This window comes from Xyrauchen texanus, chromosome 46 (assembly GCF_025860055.1).
Source record: "Xyrauchen texanus isolate HMW12.3.18 chromosome 46, RBS_HiC_50CHRs, whole genome shotgun sequence".
NCBI lineage: Eukaryota > Metazoa > Chordata > Actinopteri > Cypriniformes > Catostomidae > Xyrauchen > Xyrauchen texanus.
The window spans coordinates 6,153,669-6,173,369 of NC_068321.1; the positions used below are offsets into that span (position 1 = coordinate 6,153,669).

At 40.6% G+C, this 19,701-nt stretch overlaps 1 protein-coding gene across 1 annotated transcript in view; it reads right to left on the bottom strand.

Annotated features, from left to right (window-relative positions):
* Positions 1–19,701, bottom strand: part of LOC127638538 (N-acetyl-beta-glucosaminyl-glycoprotein 4-beta-N-acetylgalactosaminyltransferase 1-like) — a 225,042-nt gene that overhangs the window by 8,460 nt on the left and 196,881 nt on the right. The window contains exons 9-15 of the mRNA XM_052120103.1: positions 15,277–15,343; positions 7,190–7,336; positions 5,977–6,086; positions 3,539–3,639; positions 2,884–2,957; positions 959–2,240; positions 325–683 (exon numbers count right to left, since the gene is read on the bottom strand). Coding sequence (XP_051976063.1) covers positions 325–683; positions 959–2,240; positions 2,884–2,957; positions 3,539–3,639; positions 5,977–6,086; positions 7,190–7,336; positions 15,277–15,343 — 2,140 coding nt within the window. The remainder of the gene's footprint in view (positions 1–324; positions 684–958; positions 2,241–2,883; positions 2,958–3,538; positions 3,640–5,976; positions 6,087–7,189; positions 7,337–15,276; positions 15,344–19,701) is intronic.

Below are 19,701 nucleotides of genomic sequence, written 5' to 3' on the forward strand. Positions count from 1 at the left end.
TATTGGATGCCAGGTTTGCCAACTCCTGACTCTAAGTAGCTTTTTTGACGTCATTAGCCTAGGGGTTCATATATATTTTCCAACCTACACTGTGAATGTTAGATTTATGTATTCAGTACAGTATGTACAAGAACAATACAATAATTTGTGTGTTATTAGTTAAAGATGTTTGTGTTTGTTCATTATTGTAACTTAGATGAAGATCAAACCAGATTTTAAGACAAATTAATACATAAATGCAGGTAATTTTGAAGCATTCGCATTCTTTTTCTTGCCACTGTAGATACATAGATAGAGATGGACGGATGAACAGACAGATCTTACCTGGCACCACAAAATGCACCATGACATCTTTTTTCCACTGTAGCATCACTGGCTGGCAGAGCAGGGGTTTGGCAAACACATTGTCCCACAGTGGGGTGCCATGGACCCCTCGTGTAGGCATGCGAGATGGAGGAGCTGGTGGGCTGGCAACAGGAGCAGAGAGGGACGAGGCAGTGGCAAATTCCATATTCTCCAGGCTGTCTTCCACTCGGCCACGGTGCAACAGCATGTAGATGTACTCGGACAGACGGACCACTTTACGACCTCTCTCCATTAACTCCAATTCGATAAGGTAGCGGTTCCCACGTGCAGAGTCACACCGCTTTTCTATGTTTATTATGCGGAGGAGAGTGTAAATACTGCAAAAGAGAGAGAGTGTGAGAAAGAGAGGGAGAGAACGAGAATGACTAAATGGCAGAGCAAGTGATGTTCACTTGAAAAAGTGACAGGGTCAAATCGGGTTTTAAAGAGTAATTACAGTAATTCCCTGTTTTATTTAATATCTGTAAGGCAAAGAGATTGGGAATAATTTAAACTGTAACACCCCTAGTGTAAATATCTGTTTATCCATCCATTTTTAACACATGGAATGATATATCTTACTATTGTACAAACCCAAACAAACACTCCTTACCCTCCATTGCGTTCATTGAGTTTCTCCATGTACTGCGCCAGCACGTCCACCACTTCGCTCTCAGATAACTGCAAGTTTCCTGACACATTGCACCGAAGATCATTCCAATCAGAGCGCAACGTCTCAAAGTCCATGCTGTTGATGGAAAACGTCCTCTGCCAATTAATGGCCTCCTCCGCCCACCCAGGGCGGGGTTCCACATCTTCATAGCTGTACTCACCGCCATCTTCTTCCGGTTCTGGATCCATCTCCGGCCGCTGTTTTTGGGACTCTGTGATCTCAGAGGTGTGCAAGTAGGATATGACACGGAGAGGTTCAGTCAAAATTACGTTCTCTGAGGAATTTGAGGATGGAGGAGTGGTGGCAGAAGGTGGTCGAGGGGTCATAAAGGCCCTTGAAGGATGCTGGTGTTTTTCCCAGACGCCCCGTATCCTGTCAATACGGCTCGGCATTGCAGCTCTGCTTGAGAGCGCATGAATTTCAGCTGGCTTGCTGAAGTTGGAGCTTACTGGAATGACTTTGTTCTCCTGTAGAGGAGGCCGTGCAAATATCTGGGATGCCAACAGAGCACCTTTGCTGAGATTTGTTTTGGCACTGAGGTTCACCAGTTTGGTGGTTTTGCCATTCTGGTACAGGAAAACTCCAGGGAAGACCTCTCTAGGATGGCGTGAAATGGGACTTTGTTTCTCCTTAGCAGGATGAGGTCTGGTTACATAGATCTTGTTGTCCTCATTCTTGCGTTCCTCATTCTTGGTGTTGATGTTGCCAAAGTTGTGGCTGTTGACATGGGGATGGTTGCTACCTTGGGAACGAATGGTGTGGGCGGGTTTTCTTAAGATCTGCTTGGCACGGCTGTTGAAGGCCACCAAGGTGGATTTCTGCGGGAACAGTAAGGCCGACCGACTTATTTTGGGGGAACGTTCTTCCATCCGACCCTCTCTGATGTCCCGAAGTTCCCTTTGAAACCATTTGAGAGAGCGGCCTCGTACGACGTTCTCACTTTTTGGCAACCCTACCTTACGATCCAGGGCATCTTTATCCATCTCTTTTGACTGAGTCCCGCCCACCTTTCTTTCTCTCGAGAAAAAGTGTCTTTGCTCTCTTCTCAGAGCTGGATTGTCCGGCTCTATCTCTTTTATCTCTGGCACTGTGGGAATTGGCTTATGGGACGGGCTTAAGGTGTGACTCGATTGGCTGGTATTGGCAGACTTCTTTGCAGACTGGGTGCCAATTAATTGTGCTTCTTCATCTGGGTCTGCCCCTTCTTCTTCTTCAAGAAAATCTATAGCAAAGCACCACACACATTGACCACTATGAGATCAACTGCATAAGTGCAGGTCTAATGTTACACTGAGGCATTTCTAGTTAGCAATTGTCCATGACAGACCTTTGGATAGTCATTTTAATCAATGTGCCACTTAAAGGCCAATAACACTGAAAGCTAATATTCATCATAAACAAGACTTTAAAGCTGCAGTGTGTAATTTTCTGCTTCACTAGTGGCAACATACAGAATTGCAATCTGTTTGAACAGCCCAACACTGGTCCGAAAAAATGGGATGAGTTTGGGGCACGACTGAACAATGGAATACAAGTGTTTGTGACACCTGACTGAAAACAATCGATATGTTTGTAATTCTATATATTACCACTAATCTCACACAGTGTATTCCTATGGACTGAGTTACACTGGGGACGAAATCTGTAAGATACCAAAGCAAGTTATTATTTTTTTTCTTGTAGGTCAATTGTTTTCTTTTGTTTGGTTAAATGAACTTAATGACCAATAAAATATAATCTTTTGGATCACAAATGATTAGTGAAAAGTAGATGTGTTGAATATGCAGTAAATATACACTGTACCTACCTAGAACCATTTTTAACAACAGCTTTAATATTATTGCTAAGTGTACACACAAACTCACCATCAGGATTAGGGAAGAAGAATGGCCTGTCATCTTCCTCCTCATCCATCTTCATATATTTATAGAAGCCAAACCTATCGAGAGAGAGAGAGAGAGAGAGAGAGAAAGAGATAGATTAACAGTAAACATGTTCTGCAGAACTATCATAAATACTAGCTAAATTTAATTTAAAGAAACCTACTAAGTGGTCAGCATTTTGAAAATGTATTGCGCACGATTCACAAGTGCATGTTGTTGTTGGTTTGTTGAATAATGTTTTCATTATCCTTCTACAAAATGCAATAAGTGTCTGCAGCTCTGTAACCACTTTCCTTTTCTTCTCATATAATCAAGGTCACACAGGAACAATAATATGAACCAATAGAGTCCCATGCAACATTATTTCCTTTTCACTATTCAGTTACACTTGAAAAATACATAACATACAGAAGATAAATGTGTTTGCCGTTTCATGTCTTCAAAGGCATCAGAATTTTCTGCTTGTCAGTCACACATCAGCTTTGTAAATAATAGACAAGCATGCATTTTTAGAATATTCTACTTATAAAGAATCATATGTGAGCATTACATTACATATTGTATTAGCACTTTGTAAGTTGTAACACATTTACTAGACTTTGCATTAATATCATCATAATCTAAACCCAAAGCTTACTTTTCCAGATAGATGGGAGACTCTCTGTAGAAGCACTTGTTCTCTCTCTCCATGTGTGTGAGGCGGGTGAAGTCATTGGGATAAACAAAAGAAAGATAGACCTGCAGACAATTTACCAGACAACCAGTTAATAACTTGAGAGTATGTTCACACTGTATATTAGGAATGGAATACTTACACAATGTTCTACATACTATTTGTTTATAGTTTGAAAAGTTTACAATTTTAAACAGTAGTATACTACATTGTTATAATATGATCTCATTAAACATGTTTAATTAAGCAAATCTCAGAAACAAATGTGGTTATTTTGTATTTTTAATTCAGTTAAAAGGAATATTCCGGGTTCAATACAAGTTAAGTTCAATCGACAGCATTTGTGATGCAATGCTGATTACCAAAAAACAAAAGGAAAATTCGAGTTTACAATGAGGCACTTACAATGGATGTGAATGGGGACAATTGTTGGAGGGTTTAGAGGCAGAAATATGAAGCTTATAATTTTATAAAAACACTTACGTTAATTATTCTGTTAAAACTCTTGTATTATTTGAGCTGTCAAGTTGTTTAAAGCACTGATTTTGCAGGATTACAGGGTTTATAGGATTACGCTATAACGTTAAAAGGTTAGTAGGCTATGTGATTCTATCACACTAAAATCATGCTAACATGCATTTTGTTTACGTCTTGTGGCTGTACTATACTTAAATAGTAATTGTTTTAAGGTTTAAGGATTGTCTCCTTTAATTTCCATTGTAAGTGCCTCAGGAACATTTTAGTCGTCTACGAGTCATTTAGCACCAGGTTCTCCACAAACTTGCAGTGCGTGATGGGTGAGGGGCGGCACTCCTTCGACCGCGCCATAAGCCCGTCTCGAACGGCTCTCCTCGACGGGACCTCGCAGGCCGGCTATCCCAGGCCAATCGGAGTCCCGCGGCGCTGCAGTATCATTACGTTTATGGGGGATTCTGACTTAGAGGCGTTCAGTCATAATCCCACAGACGGTAGCTTCGCACCAGTGGCTCCTCAGCCAAGCACACACACCAAATGTCTGAACCTGCGGTTCCTCTCGTACTGAGCAGGGTTATTATTGCAACAACACATCATCAGTAGGGTAAAACTAACCTGTCTCACGACGGTTTTTTAAGAAAAGGAGGGATGAGTCGAAATACATTTTTGTGGTAATCAATATTATGCCACAAATGCTTTTGAATGAGCTTAAAAACTAGACATGATCAGAGTGGAGTGCTGTTTATATGGGTTATTATGCTTTAATGAATAAACTTGAATGAACCAAATTATCAGGGCATTCATTTCTCAGTAGGTTAGGTTTGGCAAAGTGTTTAATAAATTAGGTTTTCGGTAAAGCTGCTGTCAACATTTTAGTCACACATTAATTGTACGAATGTATTCTCATCTGCATTAGCACTATTGTTGACAGTTTACTGCCAGACAAACTACTTATTAAGAAGAACTGATTAGGAAATGTGCTTATGATTGTAGGCCTAAGTGTTATTATATTGCCTATTGCTGCATATAATATTCATGTTTAATCAAATTTTGTTTCGTGTTTCCTGCCCATCATTATTTATTCCCTCTTTTAGTGTGTCTTTATTTGTATGCCAACTATTTTAAGCCTACTTGCATTGTCCACTGAGGTTTTACATTGTAATATAAAAATTATTAATGGTCTTCCATTGAATTTGTGTCAGCCATATCACAGGTTTCACTTTAAATTTGAGCTATTTTATGTGTAAAAACATTTCATTAATCATAATTAGATAATTAAGTAAAAGCATTGATGATGATTAAGTTATTAACAAAGCAGTTAAAATGTTTTATATATCAATTCTTTTTTGGGATTAGTTTGAAGTGCATGAGTAACTATGTTAACAGGGCTTTGCTTTCACCCACGAGTGGGTGGGGCCTCCTTGTCCACTGTGTCTATATTAACAAAATATAGTACAAGTTGCATGGTACTAGAGTGCTATTCTAAACACTCTAATCACAACATTTACTGTGAGTCTGTAATTACATTCATCAACCAAAAGAGGGCAGTAATCACACAGGATTTCTAAGACTCGAGCACTGCAGCATCAAGATACAGGGCAACAAGTGCATGTAAATAGTTGCTTAAAAGGCCTTTTGTTCCAAACTCTTTAATGAAACAGGTGCATACATGTGTGTGTGCAGGGTCCAAAATTAACTTTTTACCACACCTGCTAATGGCACGTGAATTGAGAAAGAAATTCTGGCCGAAAATACTTCCAATGTCGCCATTATTCTGGCTAATGTTGCAGTTCTTAATAAAAATATCTGCCAATTGCTGAGTGACTACTTTGTGTTTATTTGCCAATACCTATTTTTACTCACTTTTGGCACCTTGATAGTGTTACTTTGGTACTTTGTGTGTGAGTATGTAGTTCTATTAAACTCACAAATTGCAGGCCTTGATAGCGGGCGATAGGGAAATCTTTGACCACATATGTCGGTGAGTACAGACAGGCGGGCAACACATTCTCAAGATTAGCAGGGTCGATCATGGGTACTGCAGAGAGAGAGAGAGAGAGAAAAAGATAACAGAGTATTGTGTAACGGTGGCCAGCTTATAGATAGCAATGTATATAAACCTCACTCTCCTGACCATAAGAGGTGCACTAGCGACTGACACTAGAAGCTTTAGGGGGCTTTCACACTTGGTTCGATTGCCTGTTCCGAACCCGAGTTCGATTGCTCCCCCCTGCCCCCTGTCCCCCATGGACTGTGTTCACATTATATATTTGTATCGAACCGCGGTACGCTTGCGTCATCAAGCTGCAGCTGGTGCGTAATCGTGTTGCTTGATAACCGCGAAATGAAAAGGCGTCAAAATTCAATGAATAGACTTGCTCGGTTCACATTTGTTCTTCTTTTTTTTAACCTTTGGTTTTGTTTTCAACATCAAGATACAGAAACACACTTGCGTCTGTCTGCCGTAAAAATATTGAAATCGTTCAAAAGACAGCGGGCTGTCCGCCGAAGACAATTTTTGCGAAGGCAAGCACCCGAGTTCGGAAGACAGCGTTCACATCATCCAAAGGAACCGAACTCTGACGTCATTCGAACCGGGGTGTGCACCAAAAGTTCTAGTGTGAAAGCCCCCTTAGCCTTCAGCCTCCTTGTTAGCGCACCCACCTCCCATGCCCGAGACGCCAGTTCGAGTCCCGTATAGAACGGAGCATCACAATTGTCACATAGACAGTTAAATATAACCAGAGGCACAATGAGTTCTTATTTCATACATTATTCATCACACAAAGGCAGAAAGACAATTTCAATGGAAATAGTCCAACACTGCTGAAAAGACCAGCCTAGATCAGTATGAATTTCCATGCTAGCCCAGCCTAGTTTACACTGGTCAGTGCTGGTCTAGCTGGTGGACCAGTAAAACTTAAGTAGGTGACGTTGGCCAATCAGAATGGTCTTTCTCTACCTAATCTGAAAAACTGATATGCATTAAGAATCCTTTTGGAATCAAATTGTGTCTCCCTGAATCTAAATTATATTAAATTATAAGATGCATGAAGATCCCCACTCCTAGTAGAAAGATATGGAGACACAAATCAAATAAAGGTCTAGAAAAGGGATCCGTTGGGACACATAGAGTCTCACTGTTGAAGAAGGTGTCACGGGGGTCTGGTTGCAGCATATCGGCGCCGTGTTGTCTGCTGTGGGTCTGAATCGCTGCTCGGATGGGGCTGTGGCTTGCCAGTGTCTGAGGAATGTGATCCACATGGTTCATCTTTAAACTGCTCTCATCTGTCTCAAAGAAAGAACAAAGAATGATGGATGAAGATGAGAAATCATTGTTTATGAACATCCATTGCACAGAAGAGATAAGGGGTTTGAAAAGACAATATGAAACAGTATTCGCAACCCATTACATTTCTGTAATGTGACAGAGTGCGGTCCAAAAGTCTTCTACTTCACTGAAAATATGAGATTCTAAATCTATTTTAAACCTGGAAATAAACCAAGCATTAGCATTTTGAGAGATTTCAAAGAAATGTTACGATATAAACTGAAGAAGAAATATTTAAGATTCTGCATTATTTCTAGGTCACTAATAAAATTGTCCTTGTTATTAATTAATAAAAAAGGTTAGATTTTGCTGGATAAAATGTTTATCAGGTTTTGTTCATGCCAGCTTAAATGTAGGCTGTCATTAAAACAAGAAGGGGACTACTAAGAAATTCTTAAATTCATGCCAACTTTTCACTCGAATTGTTATGCTGATTATATAATTGTAACAAGAAAATACTTTATTTTATTTCCAAATATGCAAAACCACTAAACCATTTTCAACAACCTAGCAACTTCCTATCAACCAAAAAAAAAAACCACTGTACCAACCCTTTAGCAGCAACACCCAAGAAATTGCAGACAGATAGCTAGTTAGCTACACCGACAGACAGCTAGCTAGACAGGTAGCTAGCTAAGTACATAGGTAGACAGGCAGAAAGCTAGCAAGCTAGACAGACAGACAGACATACAGCTAGCTAGACAGACAGACAGCTACCTAGCTAGATAAACAGCTAGCAATCTAGCTAACAAGATGTACAGACACCCAGCCATCTAGATAGGTAGACAAACATACAGCTAGCTAAATAGATAGGGACAGACAGCTAGGTAGCTAGCAAGATAGACAGACAAACAGACGGGAAGACAACTAGCTAGCTAGTCAGAAAGCACACTTTCTGTACATCTCAGTGATGTCTGTTTTAGATATGTCTAAAACAAACATGAGTCTGCGACTCAGACTCGTAAACAACTGACATCAATTGGACTCGAAATCATAGTCTCATAGAAAAAAAATACATTTTGCGACAGATTTTCCCACTGGTGCTACTACAGACAGACAGACAGCTAGATAGACAGACAGACAGACAGATAGCTACCTAGCTAGATAAACAGCTCGCAATCTAGCTAACAACGCATACAGACACCCAGCCATCTAGATAGGTAGACAGACAGACAGCTAGCTAGCTAGCAAGATAGACAGACAAACAGACAGAAAGACAGCTAGGTAGCTAGATAGATAGTAAGCTAGCTAGTCAGAAAGCACACTTTCTGTACATCTCAGAGATGTCTGTTTTAGATATTTCATCACCATAGATAGAAAGACAGACAGCTAGCTAGCCAAATCAGAGATGGAAACATAGAAAATATTAGTAAAAAATACATTTTGCGACAGTTTTTCCCACCGGTGCTACTACAGAGTTAGCCAACTCTCCCTCTCTCTATCTCAGTTTATGCACTGCAGTTTTCTGTTAAGCGATATCAAACTGCAAACGCATCAACGCATCTGTTGCTACCCGGATAGACAACGCAGTGCGAGTGCAGAGCAGGTGCGTTCTCGCATCTCATGGCACAAGTCATGGAAACATTTGAATTCAGCACAGAATTCTCTGATGCAAACCTCTCAGTGATCCAACTAGTTTTAAACCACATTAAACGGCCCGACAAAACAGCATTGATAATGACTTTTCACACATCACCAACTTATATTTAATGAATTTACTATAGTAACAATAACTGTATTGACTGTAGTATTTTAGGCAGAAAAATATTCATAATAAATATTATATTACTAATATAACTCTATTAAATTTATAATAGGCTACATTAGGAGAGTGAGGGAATATAATAAAAATCTTTGTTACAACTATGTCAGTTTCTAAATGTTTATATTTTGTATTTATAGTTTTAAATGTTTTTAGGATAAGATTCTTTGATAGAAATCATGTTACATTTTACCATGGTAGTAATGATCCATGAGGTTACCATGGTCTTGTTAAAAATATATACCACAGTTTTTAATCTATAAAAACTATGGTACATTTTCATAAGGGCAAATGCAAAATAGAATGAAGGTCTTTAAAGCCCTAAAGAATTATGGACAAAGCTAGTTTTCCATTTGTGTGAAATATGTTCTCTTTGTTTATTAATTGTTTATTGTATAAAAATAAAATCCATGATTTAAGTAAAACCTTATGTACTTCAGACAAGTATAAATAAACATACAAGGCAATCCCTTAAAGTAGAATGAGGTGGGGCTACATATGGGGCGGAGCTACACGTGACGCCCCACCCATAACATAGTCCATAGTCTCATTGGCTCGTTCATCTTTCATAAACATACATGATAGGAGATGTGGTCGTCGTTGCTGGTGTGTTATCATTGTTTGAGAGACATTGAATAATTGAGCCAAACCATTTGATTATAATGCTTATATGTATGTGATATGAAATCCTAAATTCCATGGATTTTATCCTACATTAAAAGTGAGAAACATATCGGGATTTATAAAGGCTAAAACTGATGTGAAAATGTTCTTAAACACATGCCAACTGAAAATAATTGATATGTGCTGTTTGTATTTGGTGCTCATAACGCTGTACATCAGTACATCATTAACAGTTATAGCCTGTATGCCTCATGCAATATTCCTTATTTTCTGCTGTAACAGACTATTTATTTACTGCTGTTGGTTTCTGTGTGCATGTCAATTAGCCTAATTTTTAGGCAGACAAGGTAACGGAGCACACATTTTTGGAGAGAGGAAGAGAGATAATCCTTTACAATCCTTCAAAGAAATGAATATTAATCAATATAGAATATGAGTAAATGCACCACAGCTATCTCAAGAATAGCATAACAATTTTCATCAGTTCATCAGCCTCTTGTTTGCTATTGTTGATGGCATAAATTAAAATGACTAAACTCATAAAGTGCAGAATAATCAATAGATCTAGCAGATACAGACAGCACGCATAAAGCAAACAATGAAATCAATGAAAGAATATATAATAAATCATGCAAAATAATCCCTCATGATGATGAGCTGTTATGGGAGAAACCAGGAGACTAAAAGTGCAAGCAATTGTGGTTTCTGGTGAGTTAATTAAGACTAGTTTAGTCTCTTTATATGCTACAGACCATTTCAAGAATGTAAACAAAAACAAATGAATTAGAATGGTCCAAACCTATTTCCAGATTCTTTCAACAAAGTCTTTTTTCAAGGTAAGTCAGGCCACTTGGCTTGGAATGCTCTTGGGCAGTTTTGGCAGCTATTTTTCTATGTGAACAAGTGGCATGAAAGTACAGCTCCTATCTACTTGAAAGGGGAAAGTCCAAAATCTCCAAAAGGCCAAGATAACAATAAAAGAACATATTTAAAATAAGCAGTAAAATCTGACAACACTGTGCAGCTTCAAGGCTTCCCTGGGCCTGGCACTTGAGGGGCATCCTGTCCTGACAGCCACAATGCTTGCTCCAACTCATGACGGGGTTCAGGGGTGCGGGTCCAGCGATAGATCTAACCACACTGGACCCTCCCCGCTCCATTCCTGGACCTGTTAAGACACCAGCAGGTAGAGACCAGACTCTCGAGGAGAGGTGTGCTCAGTGTTTAAAGGTGTTGATGAGGCTCTTATTGGGATCATGCTAGCTGGGGTGACTAGGATCCATGGGAAGGGCATGTCATTCCATCACAACTGATATAATAATTGTGTTTCTTCACCTCAGATTATGCTAAAATGCAATTATACCATCTTGTATAGCTAATGCGCATGCGTGTACTCGAGTTGATTGTCAGTCGATTGCTGTATCTGAAAGGTGATTGTCTTTTTTACCTGTAAGGTGGGTTGAACATTGGCTGCCGTTGGGCATTCCAATTTCTCCCATTCATTTTAATAGAAGTGGCCCGTCTCTGCTAATTAGTCTCTGTTTTGACAAGCAGGAAATGTTCATGGAACAATGACGTCACTTGACATCACCAACGAACAGTCCTTGAAATGGTCTATAGGCCATGTTTCCACTTGGTAGGAGGAGGGTCTCTGTTTCATAACAACATACATCAATCACTTTGTCAGTGTGGTACTGCATGATTTTAAAGCACAACAAAGTCAGAAAAGACAAAGAACGTGCAAAAAAAGAAATGGGGCGCTGATTCTCCCCAATGCAGTTGAAATTTAATGTAAACACAAACTCAACATGCTTTTCATCTGTGTTGATATCAGACACACTATAGAAGATCCGTGAAGCTCTAGTGATTGTGTATCCACTTTTTGAATTTTACGATCAAATGGATATTTCCTTTTAAAGCCATTCGTAAACAGCAAAGTTCTTGATTTAGTGCAGCAGTTGATCGAAAGGTGAGGGGTGGCACTTCACTGCTGCCAAGAAACATAGAGAAAGGAGTATCGTTTACACCTTGTGGCAAGGCACTCCTCCGCCCCTGGCAGCGGCTCCATCGCTCCAAGCGGTCAGGGAGTCCAGTCCCCACTCGCCTCGCGGACGGCGGCCATTCAGTGCGGACGGGCGGTCGGGCTACTCCCTCCCCCGGCGGATGACAGCAGTGTCGAGGACTCTGCGACGGGCATCCTCCTTCCTGGATTTCGTCACCAGTGTAAAGCTGTTCGATGGAAAGGAGGAGGCGAGAACCAGCTTGGCAATATAAATAATAGTTTTAATGCTAAACTTAAAAAGACACAAACACACACACATGACGGACATGTCCGTAAACCATCTCTCTCTCTCGCACCACCGCAAAATCGCTATCAGCCTTTATCCCTCTCTGAGGCTTAATTAGCCTGATTAGGGACCGGGTATGTATAATAATGACCCGGCACCGCCCTCCGCCCTGCCACACACCTCAAATGCGACGTGGGCACGTGCGTTTTTGACCACATTCATATGTGGTTTCTGTGATCCGATCACAAAAGTTTTAGACCCCGTTTAAACCTGTATTTAGGGCTGACCACATGTGATCACCTGAAATGCATATAGAACATATAGAACATGTCCGTGTTTGTACATCAGTGTAGAGTATGTATTGGGTGCTTTAGGTGTAAAACTTGTACGTAGGAAACTTATTCATGATGTAATAAATTTTGGTCAGTCGTATTTGACATGCAGGATCACAGAATGAAACAATGATGACAATAAACACCATTATAACTTAATTGAACAAAAGGTAATTATCCGAAAATGTTTTAAATGTTTGAGCATGAAAACCATGACTCCGGGATGTTAGAATTACGTACTAGAGACGTCATTACGTGATGAAATAAAAGAACCACTGAATTGGTTTTTTGAATCGGTTCATGGAAATTAACTATCCGAAAGAACCAGTTTGCGAAAATTAATCAGATTTCCCATCACTACTTGTGAACATGTCTGAGCCAAATAGACAGGCAGCTAGATAGATAGACAGACAGCTAGCCACCTAAACAGACAGACAGACAGTAGCTAGACAGACAGCTAGCTGGATAGATAGACAGACAGACAGCTAGCTAGGTAGACAAATAGACAGCTAGCTAGACAGCTATCTATCTAGCTAGACAGGCAGTGAGCTAGCTAGATGCTGTAGACAAACAGCTAGCTAGCTAGACAGGCATGGAAGGACAGATAGGATGGATAGACAGACAGATATACAGAAAGATAAACAGAACAGACTGAAAGACATCTAGCTAGCTAGATAGACACAGCTAGAAAGACAGGAAGATACACAAACAGACAGACAGCTAGTTAGATAGCTAGACAGACACAGATGAAGAACCAGACAGACACTCAGGCAGGCAGACAAATATATGCCTCTATGCCTGACTAATATTTGGGTCACTTTACATCAGAGACAGCACGTCTTTGTGACAAGCGATGGTCCCAATCTTCAAGCGAATAAGACCAGCAGAGCCCCTCCATGCAGATGACACACACAGACACACACACACACACACACACACACACACACACACACACACACACACACATGCTTTGATGCATGCTTCAAACAGGTGCCATCCACTACTAACATGTAAAGAGAGATTGCAGAGGCGCCTTTTGTCACACACCCTCGTCTCTTAAATTTGTGTAAGATGAATGCTGTGAAGTGCTTAAGCAGTGTTACGTTCAAAGGGAGTTCATATGAAGGTCAAAGAAACCAGCGGCTGAATCAAAACAAAGAGAGGAACCAAAGCAAAGGGAATACACTCAAATATTTTATATTATAAGACTGCGAATGCACAAACCAACAACTTTCCATTTAGGCTCTGGGCTATTTTAAGTGCTACAGAAGCTTTGGGTGTTCAGACTATAAATTCTTAATTCCTGCAAATGTGGCATTTAGAATAGTGGTGGCCCATTCAAATAATTTATTATGTCAAATATATATATATATATATATATATATATATATATATATATATATATATATATATAGAGAGAGAGAGAGAGAGAGAGAGAGAGAGAGAGAGAGAGTACTATGCTTAAAGGAACAGTTCACTCTAGTTTTCGAGCTGCTCCTTTCCATTAAATGTAAGCAGATGGTGATTGATACTCTCTATCCCAAAGGATAAACAAAGCCTTATTAAAGTATCATAAACACAGTCCAAATGACTTGTATGCAACATCTTCTAAAACTGTATAATAGCTTTGTTTGAGAAACAGAACAAAATATAAGAAAAATATATTTTTTGTGTGTGTGTTTATGGCATTCAGCTTAAATCTCTCAATCATTTGGATCTTTGGCTTTCACCGGCCCTGTTCCCTAGAGACACGTATCCCACAACCATTCGCTTCCATCAATATTGCCTCTAAAGAACAAGATGTTACAATTAGAATTAAATAAGAATCAGCACAGAGTATCTCAGAGGAAATGTTCATTGGGTGGTAGTCAGCGTCAGTATTCGCTGAGCTACCCAGGCCCCCTAATTTGGACACTGTTGAGAATTATTCTGAAACTCGGAAGGATATACGTGGGATTACTTATTTTTTTCCCACAAGAGAACCAAGAGACTTAAGAAACATTCTCATTTTGATCTCCATTTGATCTCATTGCTGTCTAGGAGAAACTATTGAGATATTAAAGCAATCTCATTTGTGACTTTCTTTTCAAAGCAATTCAAATGGAGTAGTCAAATAAAATATGAAATGGAATGTGTTGCAAATTGTGTGAAAGCCAACAAGCTCCCTTGTTTTACAAGATGACATTTACACCAAAGACAGTTCCAAAAGGCTACAGTGAAGGTCAGCATCATTCTTTGGCAACGGTCGCAAGTTTGGATGTTAGGACTAGCTGCCTGAAGACCCAGTTGAGTCTGTATAACCTTGTTCTTCTTTCTCTCTCTCTTTCTTTTTCTATTATGTTACAACAGCACTTAGCACATTTTTAATTTTGCTTCACCTCAGGGCATTGATAACAACAACTGTGTTAAAAGAATATAAGAGGCACTAAACTCATACATTTTGCATTGAACTCAAAATGACACTATTTAAAGTCTTCTTTCATCCCACTCTAGGCCACGGAAAACAACATTCAAGTGAAGTCCAGTAAAAAGTGGGTCCAACATCTTGTCATTCCAGGTCCGTTGGGATTGAGTGTACAATTCCTTGTGCAAAGACCAGCGACTAGAAACCGTTTCTGGCAGCAGAGGACTTTGTCATCCATCTCAGTGCAAAGAAAAAGCTGTTTTCTTTGCTCTCAGTGATCTCGAAAGAGACAGAGACACTGTCTCTTTCATAAATAGTTACCAGAGAGATCTTTGACAAAGACACATCTCAAAGATTAATATGAATACTAAAGTTCAAACTGTCAAATCATCAAACTGCTCAAACCATGACAGAAGCGGCACTTCAATGGCTCGTCAATGCTGGTTAGTTTTTAAATGGGTGGAGTTTGTTAGGGAGGGAGGTTTACCTGTGTATAAGGAGATGTAGGCAGAATCGATGACCTCATACTTGAGTCCTGGCAGGAAAGGGCGCCACTGTAATAAAGACAGGGAGAGTTAGAGAAAGAGTACTCTTAGCCTCAGATACAATTGGCCAATGGACAATTGCTGACCATCTGATGTGTAGACCATCTACATGTTCCAGTGAAGACAAATCTTAATGCTATGGCAATCAATGACATTCTAGAGAATTGTGTGCTTTGTGGCAACAATTTGGGAGGTCCCTTGTCTGTTCCAGCATGACACTGCCCCTGTCGACTAAGCAAGGTTCATATAGATATAGTTTTGCAAATAAAATTGGCAAAGATCTGGCTGAAGTCGTGTCAACTTCAATGGAATTTTTGGCCATGACAAAAAATATTGAAAAGTTGAATGTGTCAGGTGTTTTCTTGGTGTGGTATTGATCAGTGTTGGGGAGTCACTAACGAAAAGTAGTGATGCTACTTTTTCAGTAGCATGACAGTATCTATTTTCACAATATTGTAGCTTTTTAAATAACAAGCAATATTTTCCATTGAGTAGCGCTGTAGCATCACAAAACAAAACCAAATAATTTAAGCGAATTTGTTCTTTCCAGTTATAATAAAAGATTCACTTATATTTAAATTCGGGAACTCTGAATCGTTTTAAAGAGTCAGTTCTTTCAGATAGTTCATGTAAATGAGTTAGGGTTAGGTTAGTTGGGTTAATACAAATCCCATGTAATGGGAAATACGGGATGTTTGGAGGAGATAGTCCTCGACTGTTTTGCTGCTTAAACACAAGATTAAGATAGCTAGCCATCTAGCTAGACACTACGCATTCTTCTTACACAATTGAATAATTTAATCTCACATCATTATTTTCTTGAGCAATTATGTCTTTTTTTTTTTAATTAACGGTGTAATATGACCCATATGCTCGGCATTGGAGTCCTGATCATGGTTTATTTTGTGATAATAATGTCAGACTATGCAATTCCTAACATACTGCACCGTGATATCAAAATTGGACAAATTTAGTAAGTGACAAGTGCAGCTTTTGCAAAGTCTAAACAATAATTACAATAATTAAGTCTTGAGTTCTGAAGATTACAACTTACAACTGAAACTATTTTTTACATGGTGTCTTGCCTTTTTTTTAGCTTTACAATGCTTTCAGCATGAACAGCCCCTTACAGTTAAAGCAGCCAACTGCCTGTTTGTACAGGTATACTCTAGAGCATGCATACGCATAAGCTGGACCAGCCGGAAAATAAATTTGTATTGCATGATTTTAGCAAAAGATACACAATTTATGATACCATTGTTCAGTAGTTCACAAGTTAATGTAATCCTGCATTCAGGATAGGGTAAATGTGTTAGGCTCGCTGTCCTGGGCAAAGGGCTCGAAGCTCAAGACTTGACCCGAACTTGAAATTATTTGACAATATCCAGCAGATTGCTTCAGATAACATGTTGAATATCTTGGGACTGCGTTTGCAGCCAAAAGTGAGGCAGATGGCAAGGTGAAATTTGTCATTCCAGCAGACACTGTAGAGGTGCCAGAAATTGGGGCGCAGGGGCATCATTTTGAATGCTGAAGTTATATCAACTTTAGCAAGCCATGCCTCCGAGCCTAAATTTGTAATCATTCAGATTGCTTGGTTGACGTCGTGATAGCTAAGTGAGTATTCGTCAATTAAGATCAGACTATTGATACTTGAGTGTGGCTCTTTGTGGGGGGCTGAGAGATCTATTATGAGGTGTTTTTCCACCGAAAAGTTTCTGGTAGCTACTCTGATGGAATTAATGCGAAAATTCTCAAAGGGGGGTTTTAAATAACTGTGGTGTCTGAACCGGGGTCCACATAGAAAGAGTATGAAGTGAGCGGCGCGTAACCCTTATCTGCCTTAGGGGACTGGCCCTTGGCTGAAATCCCCTGGCTTTGAGTCACAACTGAAACTGTCTCATGTGCAGAAGGCCAAAAGGGATCACCGAGGACGCAGATGCCATGAGACCTAGTATTCGTTGTTACTGACGAACAGTGCAACCTTGGCCTAGCCTGACTTTGCTCAGGGTGTTCTGAATGAACACGACTTGAGCAGGAGATTATTGTGCCCACATCATGATCAAATTCCATACAACGCCCAGATAGGTAATTTCCTGAGTGGGAGAGAGAACGCTCTTTTTGACGTTGAGTCTCAGACCCAGAGAAACCAGATGAGCTACGACGATATCCCTGTGCTGAAATGAAAGTTCTTGTGACTGTGCAGGTATCAGCCAGTCATCTATTTAATTCAGAATGCGGATGCCCCGGAGTCGCAAAGAAGCCAGTGCTGCATCCATGCATTTCGTGAATGTTCGGGGTGATAGGGCTAGGCCGAATGGAAGAACCCTATACTGGAAAGCTTCGCCCCCAAAAGTGAACCTCAGGAACTTCCTGTGTTGTGGCAGAATTTCTATATGAAAATATGCATTCAAGAGATCGATTGTGACCAATCAATCGTGGTGTTTGATTTGAGACACAACCATCTTGACAGTTAGCATCTTGAACTTGAACGCCCTGACTGAGCGATTCAAGCCTCGAAGGTCTAAAATCGGATGCAACTCCCCACCCTTCTTGGGAACCAGGAAGTATCTGCTGTAGTAACCTGACTCTTTCTCTGAAAGGGGAACATGTTCTATGGCCCTTTTGACCAAGAGATTTTGCAGTTCTTTCCACAGTAGACATCCTTGTTCTGGTTTCACAGTAGTGGAGACCACGCCTTTGAAATGCAGAGGACGGCGATCAAATTTAATTCTGTTGCCTTTTCTACTGTTTTTAGAACCTACATAGAAACACCTGGCAGTAGCTTTCACGCTGCCATGTTCTCTGAAATGGGTATACATTTTGACACTGCCTGATGAGGGGAAGTTGAGTATTCCACATCTTGGTCTAAGGCAGGAAGCAACGGAACACCCAACATTTTTCTGGAAACCTCTAACTCCCGAAACACGAGATGGCGGGAATGAAGAGGTTTCGTGGGGGTATCGGGAAGGTACAGGTGAATGCTTCACGCGCCCCGACCCGAGGGGGACTACCCCCGCAAGGCTGGGTGAAAGTCCGTCAGGGTTTTTTCTTCTTAGAAATGACTGCCCTGTGGTCTTGCTTTGGGGGCTGCTGAGGGCGACGAGCCGGCCCCAGTCTCTACGAGGGGGCGCACGACTTGCCATGCTTTGTTTTTGAGCCTCCTTTCTAGAAGGACCGGGGCGTGGCTAGGTGGCCGACGGCCCCTCCCCCTTAGTACGGCTAGTAAGGAATTGCCCGAAGGCTTCCTCGTGACTCTTTTCCTCCTGGAACCTAGTGATAACTACATTCATAGCGTCACCAAATAAGCCAGAAGGCGAAACCGGGTCAGCGAGAAGGAAAACTTTGTCCTTGTCTCCGATGCCTGACAGGTTGAGCCATAAGTGTCTCTCCGTGCTGACTAAAGCAGACATAGACCGGCCAATGGTGCGAGCCGTCTGCTTGAAAATATGTCGAAGTCGAGGGCACGAAGACACGGACAGTATAAGGTTTCCTCCATGAACGAGAGAGCTTGTCATGGAACAAGAGAGCTCGTCATGGAGGTCATCAAAGAAAGGAAGGGACTGATATAGCGTTCCCTTCCTTTCTTTTTTTGGCCACCAGACAGAAATATGTCTTCTAGTTTGGAGCGTTTGGGGGTCTCTTGTTCGTGTGGCCAGTCTAACTGTAGCCGCTTTATTATTGTGTGTGGAATGTTAAGAGGTTCAGCATACCCCTCGTGAACTGAAGAGGCGCCGAAGCGCACTTCAGGCTTACGAGAAGGATCAGGCTCTTGGAAGTAAGCGAGACGAGTGTGAAGCATTTTGACTGTAAACAGATCGCAATGCTCACACCCGCCCTGCCCCAATGCAAGAGTAGCATGCTCTTCCCCCAAACACACAAAACAAAACTGGTTGCTTTGGTTATCACTCCCATTCTTTTTTTCTTTTTTTTTTTTAAAGAAAAGAGAAAGGTTTCTGCACACTGCCTAATAATTCTAACTCCTAACAGAGAAAAGTAGAATGTTCTGACAGTCAAGAAGCACAACACACACAGAATGCTCTGAAGACAAAAGATCTGACGATGCACCTGTGACGCATCTATTTATAGCCATGTCATCATCAGAGGCTATCATTTCTAGTCAATTTCATTGACGTGTTGCACACATAATTCAAAGCTGGTCACACCTAAAGTTGTTCCCAAAGCACTAAACCAGCGCAGCATCAAAGCGTAGCTTTTTGATAGGGAACCAACACAAACAAATGCCAAGCACAGCCATCAGATAAGCTGCTCTGACAAGCAAGAAGGACCTTCCAACACGTTGAAAAGAACTTCAATGAGTCTGGAGTGGTTTATTAGCAACCTCTCAAACCCTCCATCCTAAGGTT